Genomic DNA, 24808 nt, shown 5'->3' with positions numbered 1-24808 from the left:
AAACTAATTTCACCGTGCTTCAATGAGGACACCCACAGAGCATGTATTATTTGAGTGGTTGATGCAAAATGGTTAAGAACTACAGTGCACTACATATGAGTTATTCAACAGTCACTGTCCCGTAAGCAATCGTAATAAACATTTAAAAGAATCAAAGCCTTTTGAAATAATACTCGAAAAAAATACTTTACGCATTCGGTTCTCCTTTATTGTGATACACAACACTAGGAATATAAAAAAAAACGTACATCAATATATATAATGATTATAGGCTTCAAAAATCTAAGGGTTGTCGCAATATATAGCAAAATAAGGACAAAAACCGTTATTTATGACAAGGTACAATTATTTTATTCCCATCTTAAACACACAGTGATCAAATCGTTTATTCCATTATGTCAGTTTGTTGATGATGGCATGTGAGAATTACCATTTCATAAGCTTTTGAAAACAGTAAAATAAACTCCCCTACCCGAGCTCACAACTTTACTGGAGGAAAAAATAAATCTAATGCATTAACATCAGAATATAAGGCAGGAATGAACACACGCCCCATTGGTGATATTGCACCTGACCTTTAAGAGCTGGTCTGAAAAACAGCCCTAAAAACCCCTTTAAGATTTCATAATTACATATCCAAACTTGTTGCAATACTTGTAAACTTAGGACCACTGTGTAAGATGGAGGGAAAGAAGAAAGAAACAAATAAGAAGGAAACAAAAAGGTAATTATTCCCACCAAGTCAGTGGTTTAATCCCCTAAAACTATTCAAAGCCTATGGCTCATTTCAGTGTAAGCTGCCACCTTCATTAACTTATCTTTAGCCATCTATATATTGTAAATCACGTCTCTTCAAAAAAGGTGGCAATGAATGAAAATGAAAATTTCTCAGGGATGAGCCTACTTGTAGACTAAATTACAGTGCCAACAGTGAATCACCACTGGAAATTCATTTTAGTTAAGTATTAAATTTTATCTGGTTCAAAGAAAACAGCCAAATTGTTTCCAAATATGACCATGTGCTGTATTTTAAAAGGGGAATTAGAACTGGAATAATTAAGTGCATGAAACATGCTCAATTTAAGTGACTTTCAATGTCAAAAAATTGTTAGCAAATGGACCGTTACCTTCAAAATGATTTGACAACCGTACACAAAATTTCAAATTTGAAGTTCCCACTGACCCTTAATCTTAAATTATTTAATACCTGTATCTTCCAGCTTTTTTCTGCATGAACACAGTGAATGTATTCAAGGTAAAACATGATTGTGTTTTTCAGTGTAGTCTGGTGTTTGTCTAGTTTCTCTTGGTTTGTCTTAGTGAACGACACAAACCTTCAGGTCTTGTTCACTAATTTGTAGTACTTTTATTCTGCACCTACAGTCCCCTACCCCCCATGTTTTATTGCAACACTATGGTCCAATCAACTCCAGCATTCATTCCTGGTTTGCGAAGGGTAAGCACTGACATGGAGGCATCAAATTCAAACTCCACAGAGGTCTCTTTACCTGTTAGAGAGGGTGATGAAAGTGAAAAAGAGAAGGTATATAAAAGTCTTCTTGAATAATAATTTAAATTTGAAATCATTATTTTTTTACATTTCACATCATAAACAGCTAACATTAAAGCTGGACTAGGCAAGTTGTCTTTAAAACAAATTGTTAATACATTTTTTTAAAAATACATCCCGATGACAATCAGTAAATTAAATGCTATGATATAAATCTGATCACCCTGATCTCAAGGCATGTGAAAGTACACATGCATGGAATCACTTATGAAAGAGGGGGGTGCAGACACTATGGTTAACAAAGAAAAAGGACAGCAATTAAGAAAGCTTCCAATGAAACAAGGGTTGACAAAGCCAGAGGTCAAATCAGAGAAAACATAGATGTAACTGTTGGGTATTTTCTTACATGTGAATAAGACATGAACTATTAATTCATTCATTGTTTGTAACCGCTTATCCAGTTCAGGGTCATGGTGGGTCCAGAGCCTACCCTCAATCACTGAGCGCAAGGCAGGAACACAGCATTGAGGGGGTGCCAGTCCTTCACAGGGTGACACAAATTCACACGGACGAAGGACAGTTTTTGAGCTGCCAATCCACCTACCACCCAACACACAACTCCTCTCAGACAGTCACATGGAGCGGGATTTGAACCCACAACCTCCAGGTCCCTGGAGCTGTGTGACTGTGACACTACCTGCTGTGCCACTAGACATGAATTAGTTGGATGTTATTTGAAGACAAGGCATTGCCCACCTATCTGTGTGACTTAGCAAGCTGTGGCTTTCCTGTGTGTTTAGAGGAATGGCTTAGGAAGAAAGGCTGAATATAGGGGGTGGGACTTTTTCAGGTTTTTTTTTTTTTTCAATCATAATTTAATTAAAAGCAATCTGAAGACATTAAAATACATACCATTCATATGAAGAGTAACTTTGTTGGGCTTACTGGCTCCCAATATGAGAACCTTTTCAATCCAAGATTCAGTAGAGAAGATACACTCTGGACACAAATTCCTGAACAAAATGGGAAATTGTTTAAGACTTATTCACAAACTGCATTTGAAGAACTGCTCTGCAAAACAGCGTTGTGCCATATACCTGGATGTAAGAGCATTGTTGGCAAATGTTAAACTCCGGTGAATAAATTCTTTCTTTGTTTGGTAGTTAAAGGTGTGGCCATCATCTATGTAGAGTTCACCTTCAGCAGCTCTCTGGAAAAAGATGAGAAGTTTAGAGCCAGAACTCAAACAGGCTTGCATTGTCTTGTGCTACTGGTCATTTCAGTCTGGTATATTTCTTTAACATTGAGATCAATAGATGTGTAATTTTGTATTTAAATGAGTTATTGTACTACAATAAAGATAATAAAAATAGCATAAATAATTTACCTGGGTGTTGAGAGCAACATATAGGGTGTATGGGTCATTTTCCATGCATTCAGATGATCTTCGAACTCTGACCTTTCTAGGAATGATTGAGCCTCCACGTTGGAATACAGGGATCTGACAAAAGAAAAAGCAAACTATTCCTAAGTCATATACTAACTATATATTAACTAAGAGCTATATGTTGTATTTCAACGTAAATTGAGACATACAGAGCTCATAGTGACTGGGATGTAGAGGTTCTGTGCACCATTGTGTTTCTGGAATGTGTGGACATCAAACCAAACCTGGAGATCGAGATGGAAAAATATTAGTGCCAGAATAAAGAAAGCAGGCTAATACATTTAAAATGTTATGCTTCACTATAGCTTTGTCACACTGTTTTACATGTTCAAAAGTTTTTGGTGAAGTTTTGTTGTGCATTGTATCCATCGGTTATTCCTCTGAATCACTAAAATATTCCCTTACCTCCCCAAGTCCAGGCAGGTAGGCAGTAACTCCTCGTGCTCCTTCTTCAGTGACAGGGTGGACCAGCAAATCTCGTCCTTATTCAGACAAACAAATTCATTATGGAACAAGCAATTTATGAATTCCTTATCAATCTGCACTAGCCCCTTTAGAGAATGGGTAACTCACCAATCAAGAACTCATCATCCACAGAGAAAGTAGCTGTGTCCGTAGGATACTCAACCCATAGCGGCCTGATAAAAATGGAGAGGAGTAAAGAAGAGATGTAATCAGAAACAACTAGGTAAATGTTCAAATGTATTAAAAAAAAAAAATAAAATGTACAAGATTTTTTAGAGCTCATTTTCAGTTATCCACATAAACATACAGTTTCAGTTCTGGTTAAGTTTTATAGCTGAAAATAAATTCAGGCAGGAAAAACAGGCTTTCTCTGACCTCATAACAGGCTGCCCAGTCTTGTGTGCCTGGTAGAATTGCTGGTACCAGTAAGGTAAAAGAGCATAGCGCTGGCGGATGGCCTCACGGATAAGAGCTGTGTTTTCTGGGCCAAACAACCAGGGCTCTCGTCTTGGTGTGTCCAAGTGGGCATGCGCTCGGAAGAATGGCTGATACGCACCGGTCTGGTACCAACGCACCAACAATTCAGTACTTGGACTCTTAAAGAAACCACCAACGTCAGCTGTGGAAAGAGAAAAACTGATGATGTGATTGGGCAGATACACAGTGTTAATAATTAAGATCACTATAATGTGGTTACTTCAAAACACTTCACTCAAATCAATACAAAAAACACAGTCTACTTTTTTTCCTTGTAGGCTTCATGAAATCATCTTACTGAAAGGGGACAACAAGGGAGAATGGAGACTGACCTCCACAGAGAGATATGCCCACCAAGCCCAGACTTAGACACATAGGAATAGAGATCTTCAGGTGGTCCCACTCAGCTGCATTATCCCCAGTCCAGACAGCACCTGAGTAAACACACAAACGGGTCTTTTTCCTTAGTTTATTTCTACCCTTACTATTATCTAAAGCTACAAGTTAGTGATAGTGAAGCTGTTACTTTGTAAGTGCATCATGTTTTAACATAGAATAAAGAGATCGCTTCTGAGTTAATGTTTTATATATAAAATATATATATTCACCATATCTCTGTGAACCAGCAAAGAAGGCTCTGGTGAGAACAAAGGGCCTCTCTTTTCCCCCAGACCGTAGCAACAAACCATCAGCTGTGGCCATTTGCTGTTCAAAAAAAAAAAAAAAAAAATGTGCCAAAAAAAAGACTTAAAAATATATATTTGTATTAAGAAAGTTTTAATAAACGGTAAGTTAATATTAATTTATTTTTATTAGGGATGCGCCGATCCGGTATTAGAATCCCCAATGTCCCAATTTTAACAAAACGAGCTGGATCAGGCATCGGATAAATAGGCAGATCCATGAGACCGATATTTTGAATTGCACCAAAAATCTTTGTGCGACATCAGTGCTGGAACAGAGCACGCTGGCGTCTGTCTGGTGACTGCCGCTTCTGCACGTGTCTCACTCGTGTTTTTTCGTTGTGTTTATTTTAGTGACAAATAAATAGCATTTTCAGTATATTTGTGTGTTAATTTGTTATATTTTGTTAATATTTTTTGTTCGTAAGTCAATCCTTATGCCTTAAGTCTCTCCCACAAGGTGAGGTATATGGTTTATTGAGTCAACAATTGTATCTGTACTGAAAGAGTCTGATCGGAGCATCCCTATTCTTTATATCTGTACACCTCGTCCAGCATATACCCTATATGAGGCACAGTAGGCCTTACCACATAAAAGCCATAGAGATTGTGGACCTCCCTATGTTCCCATTTGCCATGCACAGCATCTTTGTACATCGTGACCTCTGGGCCATTGAACACAGATGGCTCATTCATATCATTCCATATGTACAAGTTCTCCTTTGAACCCTGGGGACAGTGTGAAAAATTCTACATTTAGAAATTTTGATATAACATAGTATTGGCACTGTTGGTCTCTCTACACAGCAATTTACTTTGTGAAAAGGGGCCCCTGTTAAAGGACACTAATGCTAAGATGAAAAGTCTTACCTCATACTGATCATATGCAAACATACTGGCCCACCAGGCTCTCATCTCTGGATTAGTGAAGTCTGGGTATCCAGAGTTGCCTTTGCGTTAGTAAAAGATTGAAAAAATATCAGAAAAGGATCATTTGGAAGATCCCAGTTACAGAATAAGGATCACTCTCTAAACAATACAGATAAATACAAATTATTCTCTAAACAAAATTTCTTTGAGTAAAAAATGCTGTATCATGCAGAAAATATTTTACCTGGCCAGCACCACCCCTCATAATCTCCACCATCTTTATTTTTGACATAAAAGTTTTTGGCACGAATCTCATTGTGGATCTTATAGCCGTTGTCCACCTTAATATGAGGGTCAACAATGGCCACCATCTACAGAGGAAAGGATTTCAGTGTGTGATCACCAGCGTCAGATTACTTTCAGGTTTACCAGTACCCTGTATCCATTTAATTAGAATAATGATAATAAAATTCATGACTAACCAATCGTCTTTTGTCCTTGATACCCTGCAGCATCACTTTGGGCTCAGGAAATTTGTGAGGGTCCCAGGTGAAGTAGCGCTTGCCATCTGTGTGCTCAATGTCCAGCCAGATAAAGTCATATGGAATGTCATGCTGATCAAAGCCTTGATCCACTGCCTTCACATCATCCTGGTCATTGTAGTTCCAGCGACACTGGTGATAAGCCAGACCAGCCAGAGGAGGGAAAGACTGGGTGCCTTGAATTTTTGGAGCAGTGAGAAATAAGGGCAGAATTAATACACAATAAAACTTTATAATTGTTACACTTAGCACTGCAGAGCATGAGAACACCCAGTCTATTACCGAGGAACCAAAATAAATTCTAGGAGTTTTGACAGGAACCACAACCTCTATGTACATTTGTATACCTGTAAGTGAGGCATACTGCTGGAACACATCAGAAGGTTTTGGTCCAAGCATGATGAAGACATCAATGATACCACTCTCAGAGATCCAACGAACATCAGTCTGAGGAGTTTCACTAGAACCCTGTACAAAGTCCAGCATCTTTCCAAACACTGTCTGTAACAAGCATGAAGAAAAACAGAAAATAAGCAGAGGTTTTTCAGAATGTGAAACATTACAATGCTAAAGAGCTTTCTGCCTTAAATTAAACAACCACCAAAGCTACATGGACTTGTGTGCTTTTCCAATTATTACAATGCTCCATTCTGAGACTCAATACTCCTGTCTATCATTTGGTTTGCACATAAAACTAAAAAGAAGAAGCAGATATACAACTGATGACGGTAGTAATTCTCCCCGTTGTTCGTCTAGACCCCCATTACACAGTACTTTAAAAGATTGCAGATGCTTCCTCCAAGACAAAAAGTAACAAATCTTTTCAACCTACTGCTAATGTAACAACACTGAACAGCTCAGCATGCATGGAAGAGAACCCTAACCGCTAATTAATTATGTTGATAATTTTGTTAGATTTCATGATAGAATTCAGATGCTTTGCCAATAGACAGAGTACTCTAAGACTGCACACCTGCAGCAACGCAACAAAGCAGCCGGTATTAATGAATTTTAAAGGAGAGCCACCAATTTGCAACAAAAGGAAGCAATGTTGGTGACGTGAGGCAATGTGGCAATAACCAATGAGAATCATGCCTGGTAGCGTCAGATTTACTCTGCCACTGTAAAATGTTGCCCTAACACTTCTGTTTTGTACATTGCGTCTTTAGAGACTTATCGAGACATAAAAGAAAAAGCTGAAACAGCAACTGTGTTTTAGCTGTAAATAAACATAGTTGTCCTCTCGCACCGGCTGCACCATCATTTCGCACTGACCGCATCAACAGAGATTGAATTTATAGGAAAGGGTTTTTCTTTTCAGCAGAAACACATCTTTTTGTGTTTGTGGTTTTAATGGGGGGCTGCCAGTGTGAACATAATGTAACTTTGGTAGCAAAACAGCTAAAAGTCATGCTGAAACATTAAGAAAACAAAGATTAAAAAGAAACTTATCCTCTTACTTTGCCAGCAGTGTTGGAGCTGATGTCCACCCAGGTCTCTGCTGCATTGAGCCAAAAGATACCCATGGTTCTCTGTGTATTATGGGCCAACATAACTGGCACAGCTCCATATAAGGCCATAGGGTTATAGAGCTCATACTGGAACACATCCAGATTATACAGCCTGTACGGTTCTCCTCCACTGTGGAAAAAGAGCTAAAGCTAAGCAACACTCATAGGCCAGAGAGAGAAAAACGAACAAACTAAATAATATGTCCACATTATAAATTATTATTGAAAAAGCATGAATGCATTTTAAAGAAACTAAATTACAATATATTTGCACATATATTGTTTTACAATGTACACTTACTCTGTAGTTTTGAGTTTAAGGTTGTCTGCATGTTCTGGAATGCCATAAACATGTTCTACTCCAGGCAAGGAAAAGTCTAAGCTAACAGATGTAGGACCTGAAGACAGAAGAGTTTTATTTATTTTTTAAAAATCTGAACAATTTACTTATGATAAAAGAGAACAACAAAATGAAATTAGGGTACAAACAAGTATGGTTGAATACAATTTAGACTGAGTACCTGCCACATTAACTTCTATTTGGAAATTATTTGAAAAATTCCATATAGTCCATACATTAGAATGGACAAAAGTATTGCACATTCATCCAGAAAAGCATTTGTAAGGTCAGACACAAGGGTGTGATGTTTGACACAAGGGTCTGGCTTAAAATCTCTGTTCTAGTTCATCCCAAAGGCGTTTGATGGGATTTAGGACAGGGCTCTGTGCAGGTCATTTAAGTTCTTTCACATCATGCAATGTCCAAAATGTCTTAGTATGCAGAAGCATTCAGAGTTCCCTTACTGGAACTAGGGAGCCTAAGCAAGCCCATGGAAAAATACCCCACAGCTTTCTCTTTCCTTCACTAAATTTGTAGATGGCAAAATGTAGTCAGGCAGGTAACAATCAGGTATTTCCACTACTTAAGAGTCTAGTGGCAGCATGCATCATCCAATGCTTGGCAAAGCAAGGCTTAGTAAAGAAGCTCATCGATGGAAACTCATGCCATGAGACTACCTTTGCATATATTTGTGATGTTAATGCCAGAGGTTTGAAAGTCTGCAGTTATTGAGTCAGCAGAGCACTGACGACTTGTATACAGCATGCCTCAGCAACCTTGTTCTGTAACTTTTACGCGGCCCACCACTCTGTTGCTGTGACTCCTAAATGCTTCCACTTATCAATAATACCACTTACAGTTGATTGTGAATTGTCTAGAAGGGGAAGATATTTTAAAAACGGATTTTTGCCACAGTGGCATCCAATTATTTTTTTTATATATTGACCCATTTGTTAATTTATGATTCCATTTACTCCAATAATAGCCGGGTGCTTGATTTTGTATACCAGTGGCAATAGGACAGAATGAAACACTTTAAATCCATGATTAGGAAGTTTGTCCCAATACTTTGGTCCATACAGTGTACATAAATACTATACAAGTTAAACAGTAAGGTGTGGTAACTTACAAAAAGCTTTTAGTAAAGTTTAGAGAAAGTGAGGTCTATGTTTACAAGTCTACATTCAATAAGACCTGTCTCTAAAACTGTCTGTAATTAATAAAAAAAAGAGAATATTGCACTTCTTTGCTGCTTTCTGGCTTTTTAATGCTGTGTATAAATTCTGAACAAAACTGGTTTTCCCATCAAACAAACTGAGCCCACGCACCGTTTGGTTTACTGTCTGTGTGCGTCTTAAACGACTCCTCCCACAAACCGTCTTCCTCTTTCTCTTTCTCTTTATCTTCTGCCTGTTGACACAGAAAATGATTAAATGGCTTGTGCATGAGTGTCAGAATAAAAGCAGGTGAAAATAATTAAATTTAAGGCAGGCAAAGAATGAGGATTCTATTGTCAATGCTGTAGTAATATGATAACAAGTAAATCAGGTCAGGGCCATTTCTCAAGCAGATTTTAATTCATATATCAAGGTAATATAAGGGTGAGAAATAGAACTGACTATTTGCAGGTATAGCAACAGTATTTTCTGAGGATCATCATTCTCTCTTTAACAAATGGCATTATAACTAAAGTGAGGACGAATACACAAGAGCTTTGTTAGTAAAATAAGTGTAATTAGAGCAACAGACCTTCTCTTCCACGTCCTGCTGTTCAGCTTCATCTATATTCTCCTTCACCTCTGCACCCTCTGGGTCTGCTTGCCTGAAAGACACAACATTGTGAGGATGAAAAGAATACATTCATGAGAGAGAGATGCCTTTTAACAGAGACTACTCTCCTGCAGTCAAGTCCCTCTTCTGCAGGAAATGTGCAGCTGTGCCTCCAGTTACTATATAAGCCTTCCCTTTCTCCTTGTTTGGGGGTGATGATGGGCCATTAAAGCATGACTAGACCAGTCAAATTACAGAACATGCTTAAAAAAAAACTACAGGAGGAAAAGCATGTAATAGCTACTACTTTAAACCTGAACCAAAAATAGCATGTTCTGAAAAGGTGCCTCAGAGAAAGGTCCAGGGCAAAGGGCAAGTAGTGTAGTTTTGGTCCAGCCCAAACTGAAACAAGGTGTGTTTGTATGAAAACGCTGTTTTGGATGGATTGGATTTTCAGACCAGTTACAGAAGGTTGAGGCATTATAAATGACATAAATGTGACCATGAAAGTAAACTCTGAGTTCAATCAATAAAGTAGAAAATACTTAAAAACATTTAACTGTAAACTGGTCATCATAACCACACCATGTAGCCTTAAGTGAACACAGTATGTCATCAGTGAGGAGTGAACATTATTCCACATTAAATTTCACATAACCACAAAGTTTTATGTTCATAGTTGTACATGACATAAAAACATCTCTCCAATCTCACACATCAATTGTTTTTATGTTATTCCCATTGTATTACTTCAGCTTTAAGCCAAACAGCACACTCATAGGGTGTGAAAATACTGCAACATTATCAGAAGTGCACTCAGTAGTCTAGACAGTAAAGTGCACGTTGGTGTGACTTGGGACACAGCATTAATTAGCCAGGTGTTGGATGAGATGCTTGTATATTATTGGTCTTTGTCTAACTTTTTGCAGTGAGTAAGTGAATGTAAATGGGACTAAAGAACAGGATGGATTATGATATACATTAATATTATGACTACATTGGGGTTTAGCAGAAGAAACTGTGGTGAATACTCACGTGTACTTGCGGTGCTGCAAGTGCTCAAAAGCTAACAGGCCACGAGAGTTGAGTGACAGAAGCACTTCAGGACCCTCCATGATGTCCAGCCTGAATGGACGAGCGCTAACTATGAGCCGTTGGCTCTCTGCCCCCAGTGACAGAACCACACCATTATCATCTTTAGACAACACTGAGAGACTGACAAACAGAAATGCAGACATTAAAATATGATTAGGCACCCAACAACATGCATATTACAAAAAAATAAATGTATTAAATAAATTAAATAAAAAAAAATAATAATAATAATACATAAATACTGTGACTAATTTCACTGCACTCTTAGCCTAAAAGCTCCAGTCTGGGTGACACTCACGGCTCAGTGGGTGGATCCCCTATCAGCACATCTGGCACCTCAAAACGTGGCTTCAAGGGTTTCAGCTCATTTATTTTCACACGAGTGATATTCCCTTGCAGCCTGTACAGTTCTAGAAGCAAATGCACCTGCCAGAATATACAGTGTTACATGTGTAAGGGCAAAATTATAAAGACGCTGAGCTGAAAACTTTTTTTTTTTTTTACATTTTACAACAGCAATCTGGCTCATAAATCAATAAAGATGTTATGTGTTATTCTCTGGCAGTCTTTTAATTCACATAAATGTGAAATTCATACAAACAGCAAACTGAGGTAACTGCAGTGCAAATTTCTACATTTTATAAAAATGAATTCATTGCTGACTGAACGCAGATTTTGACTGACCTTGTTGTTATCATTGATGAGCTGCAGGGTCAATCTAGAGTCGCTCAGCTCCAGAGTGTCTAGTAAAGCTCTGTATGGAGACTGACCAGGCTTCAGTGCCCGCTGACGCCTAATGAAAGAAAACATGAAACTTCAGCAGATGTAGCTAAATTTGTTCTAACAACAAATGCAAGAGTCTATGTTCATTAATCGTCTATCTCATTTGGTAGTGGCCCTCCGGCATGTAGAGTACTACAAACACATCAAAATTGGCCATCACTTACTTGCAGAAGGCACTCTGATTGCAGGTTTTGAAGTTCCCTCTGTCTACAGCCCAAGTGCCTCCAAGAAGCAAGGAGATGCAGAGACCCAACAGCAGCCCCATTCTAGAACAGGGGAATTAGACAAGATGTTAAAAATTGTTCATTTTTATGTGACCAATTTACAAAATATTTTTAACCATTAGAAATACCCAATATCCATCCTTTTATCCATTAGAAATAAAAAATAATTCAGGTGTAAACATTTAAGTTTTGGAATGTTACAATATTGAGTTCAGTTTGAATCATTTCTGTTAACGTAAAAGGACAACAAAGAATTTAACAATGTTCACACACAATATTTAACTCTTATTTCTCTTAAGATATTCCATAATGAGCCCTTTAAGATGAGATGTTTATTAATATTCTATATTTGAAAATAATGTTAGTACATATTCCAGTTAAATATCTACTCAAGTCAGTTTTCTGGTTTATACAGCCTAGACATAAAGAGACGTAAAGAGACAATTCACAACACAATGCCCAAAAGGAGCTAATATCCTAATGGAAATAGAACCAAATCGTCAGTGGCAAAAATATAAAACTGGCATGTGCTGAAAAATGTGCTTAATTCTGGCAAATACTTCTGATAAGAAACACTGCTGAATTAACCTCAGTTCACGAAGAAAGCTCCACAGTGTTCAGGTGTTACCGAGCGATAGAGATCAGTGACAATGAACCCCCAGGAGGAGGATGGCAGTTAAGAAACCGAAGAAAATGTGTTGTCAGTAAAAGCTGCGGTTGAGTATACGTGACTAACCGGAGCAAATAATTAGGGCTAAAGGGGAGACATTCTATGTAGAGGATATTTGGATACTCGCTGACGCCGAGCGCCAAATTATCTCTGGCTCGGTGAAGTGTTAATGACTGGTGTTAGCAACAAATCCCAAATCCGCGCATTCATCCGGCTCCTGCTTCCTCATTGTAATAAAGACCTCCAGAAAACAGCCCGCGCCTTAGAGAAAACAAAATACTCTCCAACTACACATTACTCACACTGAAGATGTAAGGAAGTACTTCTGAGAACCCTGAAATGAAATATGAATAATAACGACTTAAATCTTACCTTTCATTGAAGGCAGCAGCCATCTTGCAACGGCTGTGTGTTAAGCCCGGCCCCGGAGCTGAGACTGCTGGGTAACCTTGGATCCTCCAATCACGTCTTAACAAGCCGACTTTACTTTTCCCCAAACTCTACTGTAATTATGCATTGTAAATACAACGGAAAAAAACAGAATTGCGGCGTATCCGTGATGGTTGGCCCTAATACTGAGGTATAAGTGGACTAAAATATCAACCACATCGCATACCTCTAAGAGCCATGCACAGCTACAGCAACCAAACAATGAAATGATCCAATTGTCTAAGCTACTGGTAAAATTACATCTGTTCGTAGCTGTACAGCAGCTGGCTGTTGATATGCTACACTAAGCATTAACACATAAACACTGTTTTAAAAAACATCAATTTCAGCTTCAAAACTTAATTTTGTTTTATAATCAAAACTGAGCCATAATCGTATAGACTATGTGAATCTACATATACATTTCGGATACTTTGGTTTTTGCATCTTCTTAAATTAAACATTTTATTTTAGTAATCTTTTATTTTAGAAAATTGGTGTGGATGCCAAAAAAATTACCTGTATACTGTGCCTTGCTAATAAATAAGAGAAAGTTCTGATTTCTGAATGCTACACACCCCAGGACAGGCACTGAACAAACTGATCCGTTACCTTGAATCCGATGTTGCTTTTTCAATATTAAGAACAATGTTGATGGTAAATCCAAGAAAAATAGTTTCTAAGTGAACTAAAATAAAGTGGACAAATTAACATATTACAAATTTACAAAACAACTTGTAAATATGTAACTAAATTTGCTACAGTATATTTACAGCATACAAATATATACATTGAAAATATATTGAACTTATGATATAAAATACTGTTGATAATTGTTTAGTAAAGAGGTGATGCTCCAATATTTTTTTTTATAAAATATGTTTGTGGGGACAGTTTAGTTTGACATATTCTGATGTGATGCATTTTCTAACCTATAGTTAAAAATATGAAAGATGACAGACTTTAGAGTTTCATATGTTTAAAAAAAAATAAATAAATAAAAAAATAATAGAAAACCTTTGTTATTCTTTGGTAGTTTGCACAAATTTGACCAAGAATTAACGAAAAAAAAAAACACGGATTTTTACAAGACTTTTATTTTCCCAAAAAGGAACATCAGCATAATGGGGAAAAGTATATAGCACAATATTGTGTATTTTGTAAGTATTCAAATAATGTGTTCTAACAAAAGATTTAATATGGCTACCTCAACAACACACATTTACTAAAATAAAAATTAACCATAAGAGGTTAAAATGTTCATGGTCTAAATGTGGTACTGCCTTTAGCATGTTTTCTTTTCATGTAAATGCAAATATTCTCTCAAAGAACAATAACTAATGGACAAACAACAGCGTAACTAAAACACTGTAACTGACCATTTAGTATGCCATGACGTATTTGGTTTGAATATATAAAAATTTGACCAATTAAGAGATAAACACTAACAGTAGACTAAGAATACAAAAAAATAAAGAAATACAAATACCACCCTAATCAATCTTTTAATTTTCTCTTTTTTTTTTTTGCAATTTCTTCAGAATGCCTCCCATCGTTATATCTGAAACCTCCAACACAGGTGCCCAAGTCGGTCAATGTTCTTGTGAAGGACACTGTGGATTGGTGCAATGTAACGTGCCACATCACCATCTCGAGAGAAATCTCTGAAAAACACTCCTTTGTCCGCACTAAAGGTGAATTTCTGTGGCATAGGGCTGTTCCCACGCATGTACTCCCACACACCCAGCAATAAAAGCCTGACTTCAAATGGGGTGAGGTGAGGGAAGACCTCATGGATGTTGCTCAGCACTGGGGGCAGAAGCTGACCTTCTCCCATACAGGAAACTAGCAGGCAAGATGCCTGGAGGTGCCAGGGGGAATCTAACACTGAAGGCTCTCTTGAAGCCTCCCAGTGGGCCAACAAAGTGGCGAGGAGACCCCTTAGAACAACAGAGCAATAACAGAGAGCTGGACGCCCAGCTGCCACAACTCGAAGGAGATGAAACAACACAGGATTTGATTCAAAACAGCGGCGAACATGAATGTCGCGTTCAACCGTGGTCTTGGCATGTTCCTCAGGTGGCCATGACAGTTCTCCATTAGTTACATCTGGACAAACATTCTCTACCAGAGCTACTGCAATAACTTTGGCAGCTTCAGCATTGATTGGGGCAAGCTCATCTGAGATGGAATCACCAGCAAGATTATAGCGACCATTGCCAGAATTTGTGCCTGATCCATTACTACAGCTTCCTCCTCCACCAGAGCTGCAGCACTGAACAGTGACTGCAAGCAAAGTCTGCATGTTCTGGGCAACCTTATCTGGGTCAGACTGCAAAGGCATTTGGGGAGGTTTAAGTCCCTTTCCGATCACTCCAGCATGGAACACAGACCACACACTACCGGAGAAGTTCACCGTGGTGCCAAACTTACAGTTGATATCCAGCAGCGACACACCCAAGTCTCTGCCCAGAGTGGGTGAGGGAACTCCATCTTCACTGGGGCTTTCTTTGATACCACCAAACAAGTCTCTGTTGCCTTTGTGCAGAGCTCCTTCCACAAGTTGCTGCAACACAGCTTTGAGTGTCAAGGATGAATATCCTGCCAAGCGGGACAACAGACGCATGGAATAACCCACCGCCTCTCCACAACCCTGTCCTCCAATTTTCAGCCCCTCACCTCTCTGTCGCAAAGCTATGAAGAAGTGTGCCACTGCAGCCCGTGAAATTAGTAGCAGATGGGCCGGTGAGCAAGCTCTTGGAAGCTGGCTACAGGACAGCAGGCGAGAGGCAGCTCTGGATACCATAGTGTCTCCATGAATGAGCAGGGGACAGAAATCATGAAGGTGGCTGGATACAGCAGCTCCAACTTGGGCTGCCATTGATGAATGAGGTGAACTTCCAGCTGTGGCACCACCTGATTTAGAGTCCTCCTCTTGGCTTTGCACAGCTGTGGCGAGGTTGTTTAATAGTTGTGCTAGCTCTCTACTATTTAGGTTTTGAGTGTGGATCTGAGCAACACAACGGGCCACAGCTGCTGGAAGCAGCCCTGGGATGGAGGTTGAAAGAGGAGAGTGAAGCTGTGAGGCTAATGCAAGCTCTTCTGGGTTCCTAGCTTGGGTGAGCATCTGGCACAGGGCTTCAGTGGCTATGCTAGGGCCACCATACACAGACAGCAAGCACAGGAGCTGATGCATCCATAGATGCCTTTTCCGCTCCAGCCTGAGAGTCTCAGCACAAAGCTCTCCGACATGAGCCTGCAGTTCCTCAAGGAAAGGAATCACACGTGGCATCACAGTAGAGGAGGTTGCATGTGAATATGGTTCCTCACTTTCAGGTCTATTGTACACAAGCTTGTGGAGATGCAAAAGTAGCATTTGAAGTAGCCGATCACAGGCTTCACGTACACCATCATGCGGGGAGGGTGTGGGGCCTGAAATGATAACAGAGGCTGGTGTTGCTGTATCAGCAAGAAAACGTAGAACCCTAGATCCACCCGCAGGGCTTTGACTGATGAGGTGCACTGCCAGACCTAGCATGTTCTCTAGCTCCTCTCTGGGAAGACCCTGGAATTGAGCTTGAAGTAGGAGTAGTACAGGTGGTCGAAGAAACTCCACCAGCTCTGCTGAAACTGCCCCAAGGAGATTTGGGGAGAGGGCGGCGAGCTGGAGCAGGAATGGCACAGTGGCCCTGCGAAGATGAGGTGAGTTCTCCCAACCTGCAGTGCCTGAAGATGGTGCATTTTGTGATGGAGGAGACAAACTATCCTGGAACATCCTGAGGAGTTCTCTCTTAATGCTGTCAGAGTGCCTGGAGGCCAAATGTCCAAGGATACCCACCACAGATCCAATTTTTGGTACCCTGCTGCTTTTGTCCATTACTTGCTGCTGGGTGGCTTTTTCTCCTGAAGGATATCCATGTGTATAAAAGTCCTTAAGTCCACAGGCCAGGACTCTACTAATGATGGTCCCAGGGAAAGCAGAGCCAATGTGAGCAACCACCCAGTCAAAGTGAGGAGAGTGCTGCACAGAAGTATCCAACAACGCATCCACACATGCATCAGGGCACCAGGCCAACATTGCTGCCAGACACTGGGAGTAGCATTCCATGAGGGAACGGGTGGCTGCACATGACATCCACAACTGGAGGAGCTCGTTCAGGCTGGAGGACTGAGGGGCAGCTCTTCTCCCTGCATGCTTACTGCTGAGCTGGCCAAGTAAATCTACTGCCCAGGAAGACACAAGCGGAGCCCAAGCTTTTGGGTTAAGCTTGATAAACTCCAGCAAAACAGCATGAATCTCTTTAATCACATCCTCCAGGTTTGACACATTGCTGTTTGTCCCTCCAGCGGTGCTGCTGCTTCCGCTGTCACTCTCTGCCTCAAGATGTTGGAAAAAAGCTGCCACATACTCATCATATACACCCCTCAAGTGCTCCAGGACTGCACCTCGGCATGCTGGGACAGTACGGAGGAGACGCACAGCACAGCGTGCATGATTACGAACGCTGAGCTTACGTCCCTTAGTCTGGTCAACACCACTGATGAATGCTTTTATTTCCAAAGCAAGTTCCTGAGGGCTAGAGGAGGAGCACAAAAAAAAGACTTAACCAAGACAAAAGGGAATAGGATGGAAAATCTTTAACAATATACAGTAAAGAAAATAACTTTAAATGCAAACTGCAAAATATATTATTTTATATTTTATCACTTCTAATATAAAGAAGTTACACCACATGTGCCTGCCAAGTCCAAGTCATGTGTATGTGTAAGAAAATCAGTGGCAATCCTGTTTTCAATTCGTTGTTTAATTTCAATTAGTTGTCATGAAAGCCAACAAAATTTCATATATCCACTTATTCAGTCTATGGCCTCTAGCATTTTAGCTCTGCTCTATCAGGTTGAAGTTCAAGGAGTGTTTACTTTCAAGCCCTAATATATACCAATAAATTTAGTTAGTCCTGAAACTACATTGAATGGTATGAATATTTCCAAAAGCTGTTTTCTAATATTTCAGAAACTGAGGCAAGTTGTTCAGTTCCAGGATTTTAATTCCTCCCGGGAATTTGTTCCGACTCTCTTGTATCTAGTATTTGCCACCAAGCAGAGAGCAGAGACATCCTGGGAGTTGGAACTAAACCATGGGGAGGATATTTACCGGGAACAATCCACAGCTGGTTATGGATATTTGGTCTACTGTTTTCTGCTTTCTTCTACTATTTCTCTGCTAAAGTAGAGTCTCTGTGATGGCAGTAGTTGATGGCGTTTGATGGTTCACAGACCTGTAGTTGTTGTGACTTTGGCAGTGAGAGCTCTGCACCGCAGATACAGCGTTCCCCTCGAACACAGCAGACATCCTTCAGCACCGCTACACTAACACTACATTAATTATATAAACTACTACTACTACACGGAACTTATACTGTTATATAAATACTCCCTGTAGCGTATTAACCTTTAAATTAACCACGCAATAAACGACAATGCTAAAACAGCGGAAGATCATGCCCAAACTCTCTCTCTCTCTCTCTCACTCTTTATCACTGAGCACAATATCGCACTTCTTACTCAACATTTCCCCCTGTCGGTAAACACGCTGTCCTCGTGTTCTGATATTATTTCTGTCAGAAATGATAATTAAATAAAATTAACATATGATTACTTCTGAGAATTTTGTAGATATTATTTTGCGCCCCCCCCCCACACCCATCAAAATAATGATAGCTATAGAATAAAACAAAGGTGTCGTTAAAATAGTTTGTGGTGAAATGTTTAAGTTAAAATTAACGATTCATTTAGTTAATATCTTGCATCACAGCTAACAATATTCTGATCAATTTATGTAAACAAATTGATCTGGTATTTGTAGAAAGACTAGGCAAATACACTCGCTGTTAATTAATCACGCTGTTGCACCGCAAGGTGTAATTAGCAAAAAATAACGGACTTCCGTTTCACGCATTTTCTACTAGAGAAGGACAACCAGACAGAGTCAAAAGAATACAAAGAAAGAAAAAAAACAGATTTAAACAGTTTAAGGAGCAGTTTGAGTGCACTGTTTGTTTCTAGCCATAATCAGACTTACCCAATAACTTTCATTCAGGCTATAGTGTACATAGTAGGCTATTTGTAGAGAATAACTTTCTAATATTTGTGTTCTGGTGTCACATATCGAATTTTTCCGCTCCTAAACATAGTCCATCTGCCAAGACAAGTTTGGGCTCTGAGGTTTGGTTCTTTAATTGCACATATGAACTAAGACTAATATAAAATACATTTCCAAGAAGTCACAAAAGACTGCTACATGTTAGCTGAATAAATCCAGTAGCTCTAATGTTCAAAATAAAGACCAATTTCAGTAATTATATTCATGGATTATATACTTCAGGTGTTTGCCTGTTCTATGTTGCTGTCATGTGAAATGAGTTTTGATCTATATGCTCTCTGTTTTTACATAGTTTGAAACAGTATTTAACTTAGAGTCAGTAACATTTATAGACCAATTTCAGTGTTAATAATATATATATATATATATATATATATATATATATATATATATATATATATTTATCTTTGAGTTGGAGGTGAAGCCAGAGCCAGGTGATCCAATCGAAATCTTCAGAGGCACATACCAACATTGGGCTATTTATGTTGGAGAGGGTTATATCATTCATCTTGCACCACCTTGTAAGTTTTTAAATATAATTTTTTCTGTAACTGCTTTGTTTGAGTGTAATTGTGACCATGGGGATTAGGCTTGAAAATACTTTCCTTTTCATTTTAAACCACTCCCTTCCCCATACAGCGGCTAGGCCAGCAGAGTGGGCACTGACTATTGTCAAGATATAGGCAGAACATAACCAGTTTTCTATTTCATCTAATTTTTCTTCCCTCAGCTGAGCATGCTGAAGCTGGTGCCTGCAGTATGATGTCCATACTCTGTGACAAGGCCAAGGTGAAGAAAGAACAGCTTTGGGATGTGGCAGGCAATGACCAGTACGTCATCAACAACCTGCTTGATGACAAATACGAGCCTCGTCCCATCAGCATGCAAAAGCAAATATTTAAACTTATGAGCAGTGACCTTCCCTTTAATACAACAGACTTATTGAAAATTGATTTTGACAGACTTAAAAGAATAATTAAACATATTTTGATTAGGTTTTCAATTTCATCTCAGCTTTTCTGTGGTACTTGCAGGTACGGAAATAGTGGAGGTTGGTATCCTTCTGGGGTCTATTGGTGTATGTCTTGCTCTTTTCTTAAACTTATTTGGCTCCGGGAACAAGGAAAAGAAGAGGACACACTGAGCTTGGCGACATGGAGGAGCTGTAGGCACAATCACTAGCAAGCCTTTTAACAGGATTTAAAACCTCTATGTAATATTCAACCTGCCGTAGAAAGAACCTTACAATTAAAGTTGATTTGGTTATAATCACAATTTTAGAACTTCTTGTAATGCCACACACACACAAAAAAACTCACCTTAAAGAGATTAACAGATTTTGATAGTTTTAGTTTTCTAAAGCATTTTGGCCTTGAATTTCAAATTAGAGTAATGTTGGGTGCAACAATACTCTATATTTATATATATATATATATATATATATATATATATATATATACTCACACTCTCTCTCTCTCATATATATATATATATATATACACATACTTTTTAAATTGTTTATTATATTTAATTAATCAGATATTCATATATTTTATATTTTATGATGTATTTTTAGCTCTTGTTCAGAACCAGTTCTTAACCAGAAACAACCTTTGATATATGTAATCTGTGCTCTTTTGCTTTGTTTTGTACTTATGTTAAGTGTGTGCTTTGACAATGTTAACTATAAATAATATTGATTAAATGAACCTGACTGTGGTTGCTCGTACTTTTGCCTTTTAGTATTAGCCATTCTTTCTGTACCCTACTAATGCATGTAAGGGAAATGCTGTATTTAGGGCTTGTATTAAAGAGACTGCAGTTGTGTCCAGCACAGCTTGGAGAACAGAGACTTTTGTTTATGCTTACACAGTGATTGGGATCAAAAAAATAAAAGAGAAGGGCATTGCATTGTGGTTGAGCAAGAGGCAAAAACAGGGCACAGTAGGTTTGCTGAACCTGCCCCAAGGAGATTTGGGGAGAGGGCAGCGAGCTGGAGCAGGAAGGGCACAGTAGCCCTGTGAAGATGAGGTGAGTTCTCCCAACCTGCAGTGCCTGAAGATGGTGCATTTTGTGATGGAGGAGACAAACTATCCTGGAACATCCTGAGGAGTTCTCTCTTAATGCTGTCAGAGTGCCTGGAGGCCAAATGTCCAAGGATACCCACCACAGATCCAATTTTTGGTACCCTGCTGCTTTTGTCCATTACTTGCTGCTGGCTGTCTTTTTCTCCTGAAGGATATCCATGTGTATAAAAGTCCTTAAGTCCACAGGCCAGGACTCTACTAATGATGGTCCCAGTGTATATAGTAGGCTATTTGTACAGAATAACTTTCTAATATTTGTGTTCTGGTGTCACAGCTGGCCTTTTCCTACTTTTCTTAGTGTGGCAATTTTAAATGTATAATTTTAAATAAAATAAAACTCCATGCATTCTTCATTTTTGTGAAATTACATATTTCTCATTACAACTATTCAGACAAAAATTCAGAATTATTCATTTTTGAATAACTATATCAGGTCTAATTTTGTAGATAATGATTTGAAACAGTGTTGGCCAATTCAGTGTTATTTTACAGTGATATATTAATAAGAATTTAATAATAATTTAATTATACAGTACTATTTATGTTAAATTTAGAGCAAAAAGCTATTATTTTGTTTGTTTAATTATTGTAAATACATTATGTGTGTAAGATTAATTTTTACTTCATAAGACTATATGTTTTTCGTTAATAAAAATTAATAATCTCACAAAATGTCACTAACGCGATGGTAGTGGTCTCTTTAAGAGAGAGGGCCGCCGGGGTGACCGCACGCAGCCGCCGTCCCTGTTCTGTTTATATTCGGACCGTGAGAGACACACAGAACTACACACTCCTCTCTATTCGTCCGAGGGTAGGTGCTTCGTTATGTTGAGATTTAATGTGTTTCGTTGTGAAACAGGGGTACGGGGCTTCAGGCATTTTGTTATAAACATCATGAAGTCAGTGGATTTAGGCGGTAATAGTATTAACTCTGCGGCTTAAAACATCAAGCGCTGCCCTGCTCTGTGGAGCGCAACTGCGTAGTCGCTTCTGTTATCGTTTTTGAATCGTATTTAGTTTTAAGTAGCAGCTCCGAGGAGGAGGTTAATAGTTCGTAGTGAACACAAATAACAGTACTCCCGACTGACGTGTTTTGTATTATTTGCAAGTGTACGAGGAGAAACGATGGTCTTTTAATCTTCGGTAATTCCATACCAAATCAGATCTCTGTAGACAAGTCACTGTTAACTCAGTCTATCTGTCTGTTGTAATATATTTCTCCTAACAGGGCTCAGGAAGGAAAAGGAGAACTAAACAAACACTGACAACATCAACATGGCCCCAAACCAAGTGAGTGTCTTTCTGAATGTTTCACTGAATATCGAATTTTTCCGCTCCTAAACATAGTCCCTCTGCCAAGACAAGTTTGTGCTCTGAGGTTTGGTTCTTTAATTGCACATAGGAACTAAGACTAATATAACAGACATCTCCAAGAAGTCACAAAAGACTGCTACATGTTAGCTGAATAAATCCAGTAGCTCCAATGTTCAGAATAAAGACCAATTTCAGTAATTATATTCATGGATTATATACTTCAGGTGTTTGCCTGTTCTATGTTGCTGTCATGTGAAATGAGTTTTGATCTATATGCTCTCTGTTTCTACATGGTTTGAAACAGTATTTAACTTAGAGTCAGTAACATTTATAGACCAATTTCAGTGTTAATAATATATATATATATTTATTTATCTTTAAGTTGGAGGTGAAGCCAGAGCCAGGTGATCTAATTGAAATCTTCAGAGGCACATACCAACATTGGGCTATTTATGTTGGAGAGGGTTACATCATTCATCTTGCACCACCTTGTAAGTTTTTAAATATAATTTTTTCTGTAACTGAAAATCCTACTCGTGCTTTCCTTCTTTTCATCAGTGTGCTTTGTTTGAGTGTAATTGTGACCATGGGGATTAGACTTGAAAATACTTTCATTTTCATTTTAAGCGGCTAGGCCAGTAGAGTGGGCACTGATTATTGTCAAGATATAGGCAGAACATAACCAGTTTTCTATTTCATCTAATTTTTCTCCCCTCAGCTGAGCATGCTGAAGCTGGTGCCTGCAGTATGATGTCTGTGCTCTATGACAAGGCCAAGGTGAAGAAAGAACAGCTTTGGGATGTGGTAGGCAATGACCAGTACGTCATCAACAACCTGCTTGACGACAAATACGAGCCTCGTCCCATCAGTGTCATCCTCAGAGACGCACACAGCCTTCTCCGCCAGGAGCTGCCCTACTGTGTGTTTAGTGGCAACTGTGAACATTTTGTCACTGAATTGAGATATGGGAAGGCAGAGTCTCGACAGGTACTAAATCAGTTTGATTTGGTGTTTTCCAAATCTAGTGGGTATTGCTTCATCATAGAATCCAACTGATACTTTTGAGTATATGCCAATGGTGAGGCCTACATTTGTCTTCATATGTTTAACAGCTACATAAATTCAGTGGCTTACATTAAGCTGTCAGTTAATGCACATTTAATTGATTTTGTTTGTTTTGGCCAAAATTACATTTATAAAATTATATATACGTAATTTTGTATTTTTTAGATTTGTGGGCAAATAAGGCTAGCTGCTTTATGGAAGGTTTCATAGCTGATATTTGGGGAATCAAATTTTCCCCCAGCATATAAAATTAATTTGTAGTGTTTAGCTGACATGCAAAAGCAAATATTTATACTTATGAGCAGTGACCTTCCCTTTAATACAACATTATTGAAAATTGATTTTGACAGACTTAAAAGAATAATTAAACATATTTTGATTATGTATTCAGTTTCATCTCAGCTTTTCTGTGGTACTTGCAGGTACGGAAAGTAGTGGAGGTTGGAATAGGCATTGGTATCGCTACTGTGATTAGTGTTGGAGTTTTTGCTGCTGCATCAGCCTTTTTTGGCTCCAGGAACAAGGAAAAGAAGAGGACACACTGAGCTTGGAGACATGGAGGAGCTGTAGGCACAATCACTAGCAAGCCTTTTAACAGGATTTAAAACCTCTATGTAATATTCAACCTGCCGTAGAAAGAACCTAACAATTAAAGCTGATTTTGTTATAATCGCCATTTTATAACTTCTTGTAATGACAGACACAAAAAAAACCAAACAAATAAATATATAGACACACACAGTGGGTCTCACCTTAAAGAGATTAACAGATTTTGATAGTTTTAGTTTTCTAAAGCATTTTGGCCTTGATAAGTTACATTCAACTTCAACTTAAATTAGAGTAATGTTGGGTGCAACAGTCCAATTGTCTTAAATGTGTGTGTGTGTGTATATACGCTGATTTTTATTAATTGTTAATTAAATTGAATAACTTAACTAATCAGATATTGTATATTTTATGATGTATTTTTAGCTCTAGTCTAGAACCAGTTCTTAACCAGAAACAACCTTTGATGCGTCTGTGCTCTTTTGCTTTGTCTTGTACTTGTGTGTACTAAGTGTGTGCTTTGACAATGTTAACAATATTGATAAATTAACCTGACTCTGGTTGATTGTACTTTTGCCTTTCAGCATTAGCCATTCTTTGTGTACCCCACTAATGCATGTAAGGGAAATGCTGTATTTAGGGCTTGTATTAAAGAGACTGCAGTTGTGTCCAGCACAGCTTGGAGAACAGAGACTTTTGTTTACAGTTACACAATGATTGGGATCAAAAAAAAAAAAAAGGCGCATTGCATTGTGGTTGAGCAAGAGGCAAAAACAGGGCACCGTATGTTATTGGAGGCAAGCTCCCTTAGGCTTTA

General features: G+C 38.7%; 4 protein-coding genes across 6 annotated transcripts; 2 read left to right on the top strand and 2 right to left on the bottom strand.

Moving 5' to 3' along the window:
• Nucleotides 1-196: 196 nt before the first annotated feature.
• ganabb (glucosidase II alpha subunit b) lies at nucleotides 197-12863 on the bottom strand. Of its 2 annotated transcripts, none has more exons than XM_066649255.1 (24): nucleotides 12690-12733; nucleotides 11658-11759; nucleotides 11395-11503; nucleotides 11009-11136; nucleotides 10651-10830; nucleotides 9595-9667; nucleotides 9174-9255; nucleotides 7807-7903; nucleotides 7455-7635; nucleotides 6342-6495; nucleotides 5935-6170; nucleotides 5697-5823; nucleotides 5453-5532; nucleotides 5171-5311; nucleotides 4508-4604; nucleotides 4232-4333; nucleotides 3798-4041; nucleotides 3531-3595; nucleotides 3363-3439; nucleotides 3107-3181; nucleotides 2898-3011; nucleotides 2608-2720; nucleotides 2423-2523; nucleotides 197-1508 (listed from the first exon to the last, which is right to left on the bottom strand). In XM_066649255.1, exons 2-24 carry the CDS (start codon nucleotides 11756-11758, stop codon nucleotides 1402-1404), a joined length of 2784 nt encoding a protein of 927 aa, XP_066505352.1. In that variant the 5' UTR covers nucleotide 11759; nucleotides 12690-12733; the 3' UTR covers nucleotides 197-1401. The 2 variants fall into 2 exon arrangements, with proteins under 2 accessions (XP_066505352.1, XP_066505351.1); XM_066649254.1 differs by lacking the exon at nucleotides 12690-12733 and adding an exon at nucleotides 12760-12863 and having other exon boundaries at nucleotides 198-1508.
• A 1051-nt stretch (nucleotides 12864-13914) lies between these two features.
• ints5 (integrator complex subunit 5) lies at nucleotides 13915-18365 on the bottom strand. The gene is made up of 2 exons (XM_066650067.1): nucleotides 18096-18365; nucleotides 13915-17393 (listed from the first exon to the last, which is right to left on the bottom strand). Exons 1-2 carry the CDS (start codon nucleotides 18167-18169, stop codon nucleotides 14372-14374), a joined length of 3096 nt encoding a protein of 1031 aa, XP_066506164.1. The 5' UTR covers nucleotides 18170-18365; the 3' UTR covers nucleotides 13915-14371.
• On the top strand, nucleotides 18297-20320 carry LOC136674092 (phospholipase A and acyltransferase 3-like). The gene is made up of 5 exons (XM_066649957.1): nucleotides 18297-18396; nucleotides 18893-19041; nucleotides 19392-19500; nucleotides 19710-19809; nucleotides 20014-20320. Exons 1-5 carry the CDS (start codon nucleotides 18297-18299, stop codon nucleotides 20159-20161), a joined length of 606 nt encoding a protein of 201 aa, XP_066506054.1. The 3' UTR covers nucleotides 20162-20320.
• A 1459-nt stretch (nucleotides 20321-21779) lies between these two features.
• rarres3l (retinoic acid receptor responder 3-like) lies at nucleotides 21780-24791 on the top strand. Of its 2 annotated transcripts, none has more exons than XM_066648613.1 (5): nucleotides 21780-21877; nucleotides 22295-22356; nucleotides 22763-22871; nucleotides 23099-23367; nucleotides 23868-24791. In XM_066648613.1, exons 2-5 carry the CDS (start codon nucleotides 22342-22344, stop codon nucleotides 23988-23990), a joined length of 516 nt encoding a protein of 171 aa, XP_066504710.1. In that variant the 5' UTR covers nucleotides 21780-21877; nucleotides 22295-22341; the 3' UTR covers nucleotides 23991-24791. The 2 variants fall into 2 exon arrangements, with proteins under 2 accessions (XP_066504710.1, XP_066504711.1); XM_066648614.1 differs by lacking the exon at nucleotides 21780-21877 and adding an exon at nucleotides 21931-22209.
• Nucleotides 24792-24808: the final 17 nt, after the last annotated feature.

Source organism: Hoplias malabaricus, chromosome 17 (assembly GCF_029633855.1).
Source record: "Hoplias malabaricus isolate fHopMal1 chromosome 17, fHopMal1.hap1, whole genome shotgun sequence".
NCBI classification, from domain to species: domain Eukaryota; kingdom Metazoa; phylum Chordata; class Actinopteri; order Characiformes; family Erythrinidae; genus Hoplias; species Hoplias malabaricus.
The sequence above is the reverse complement of the archived record's forward strand: the minus strand, read 5'-3'. Positions and strand labels throughout refer to the sequence as shown.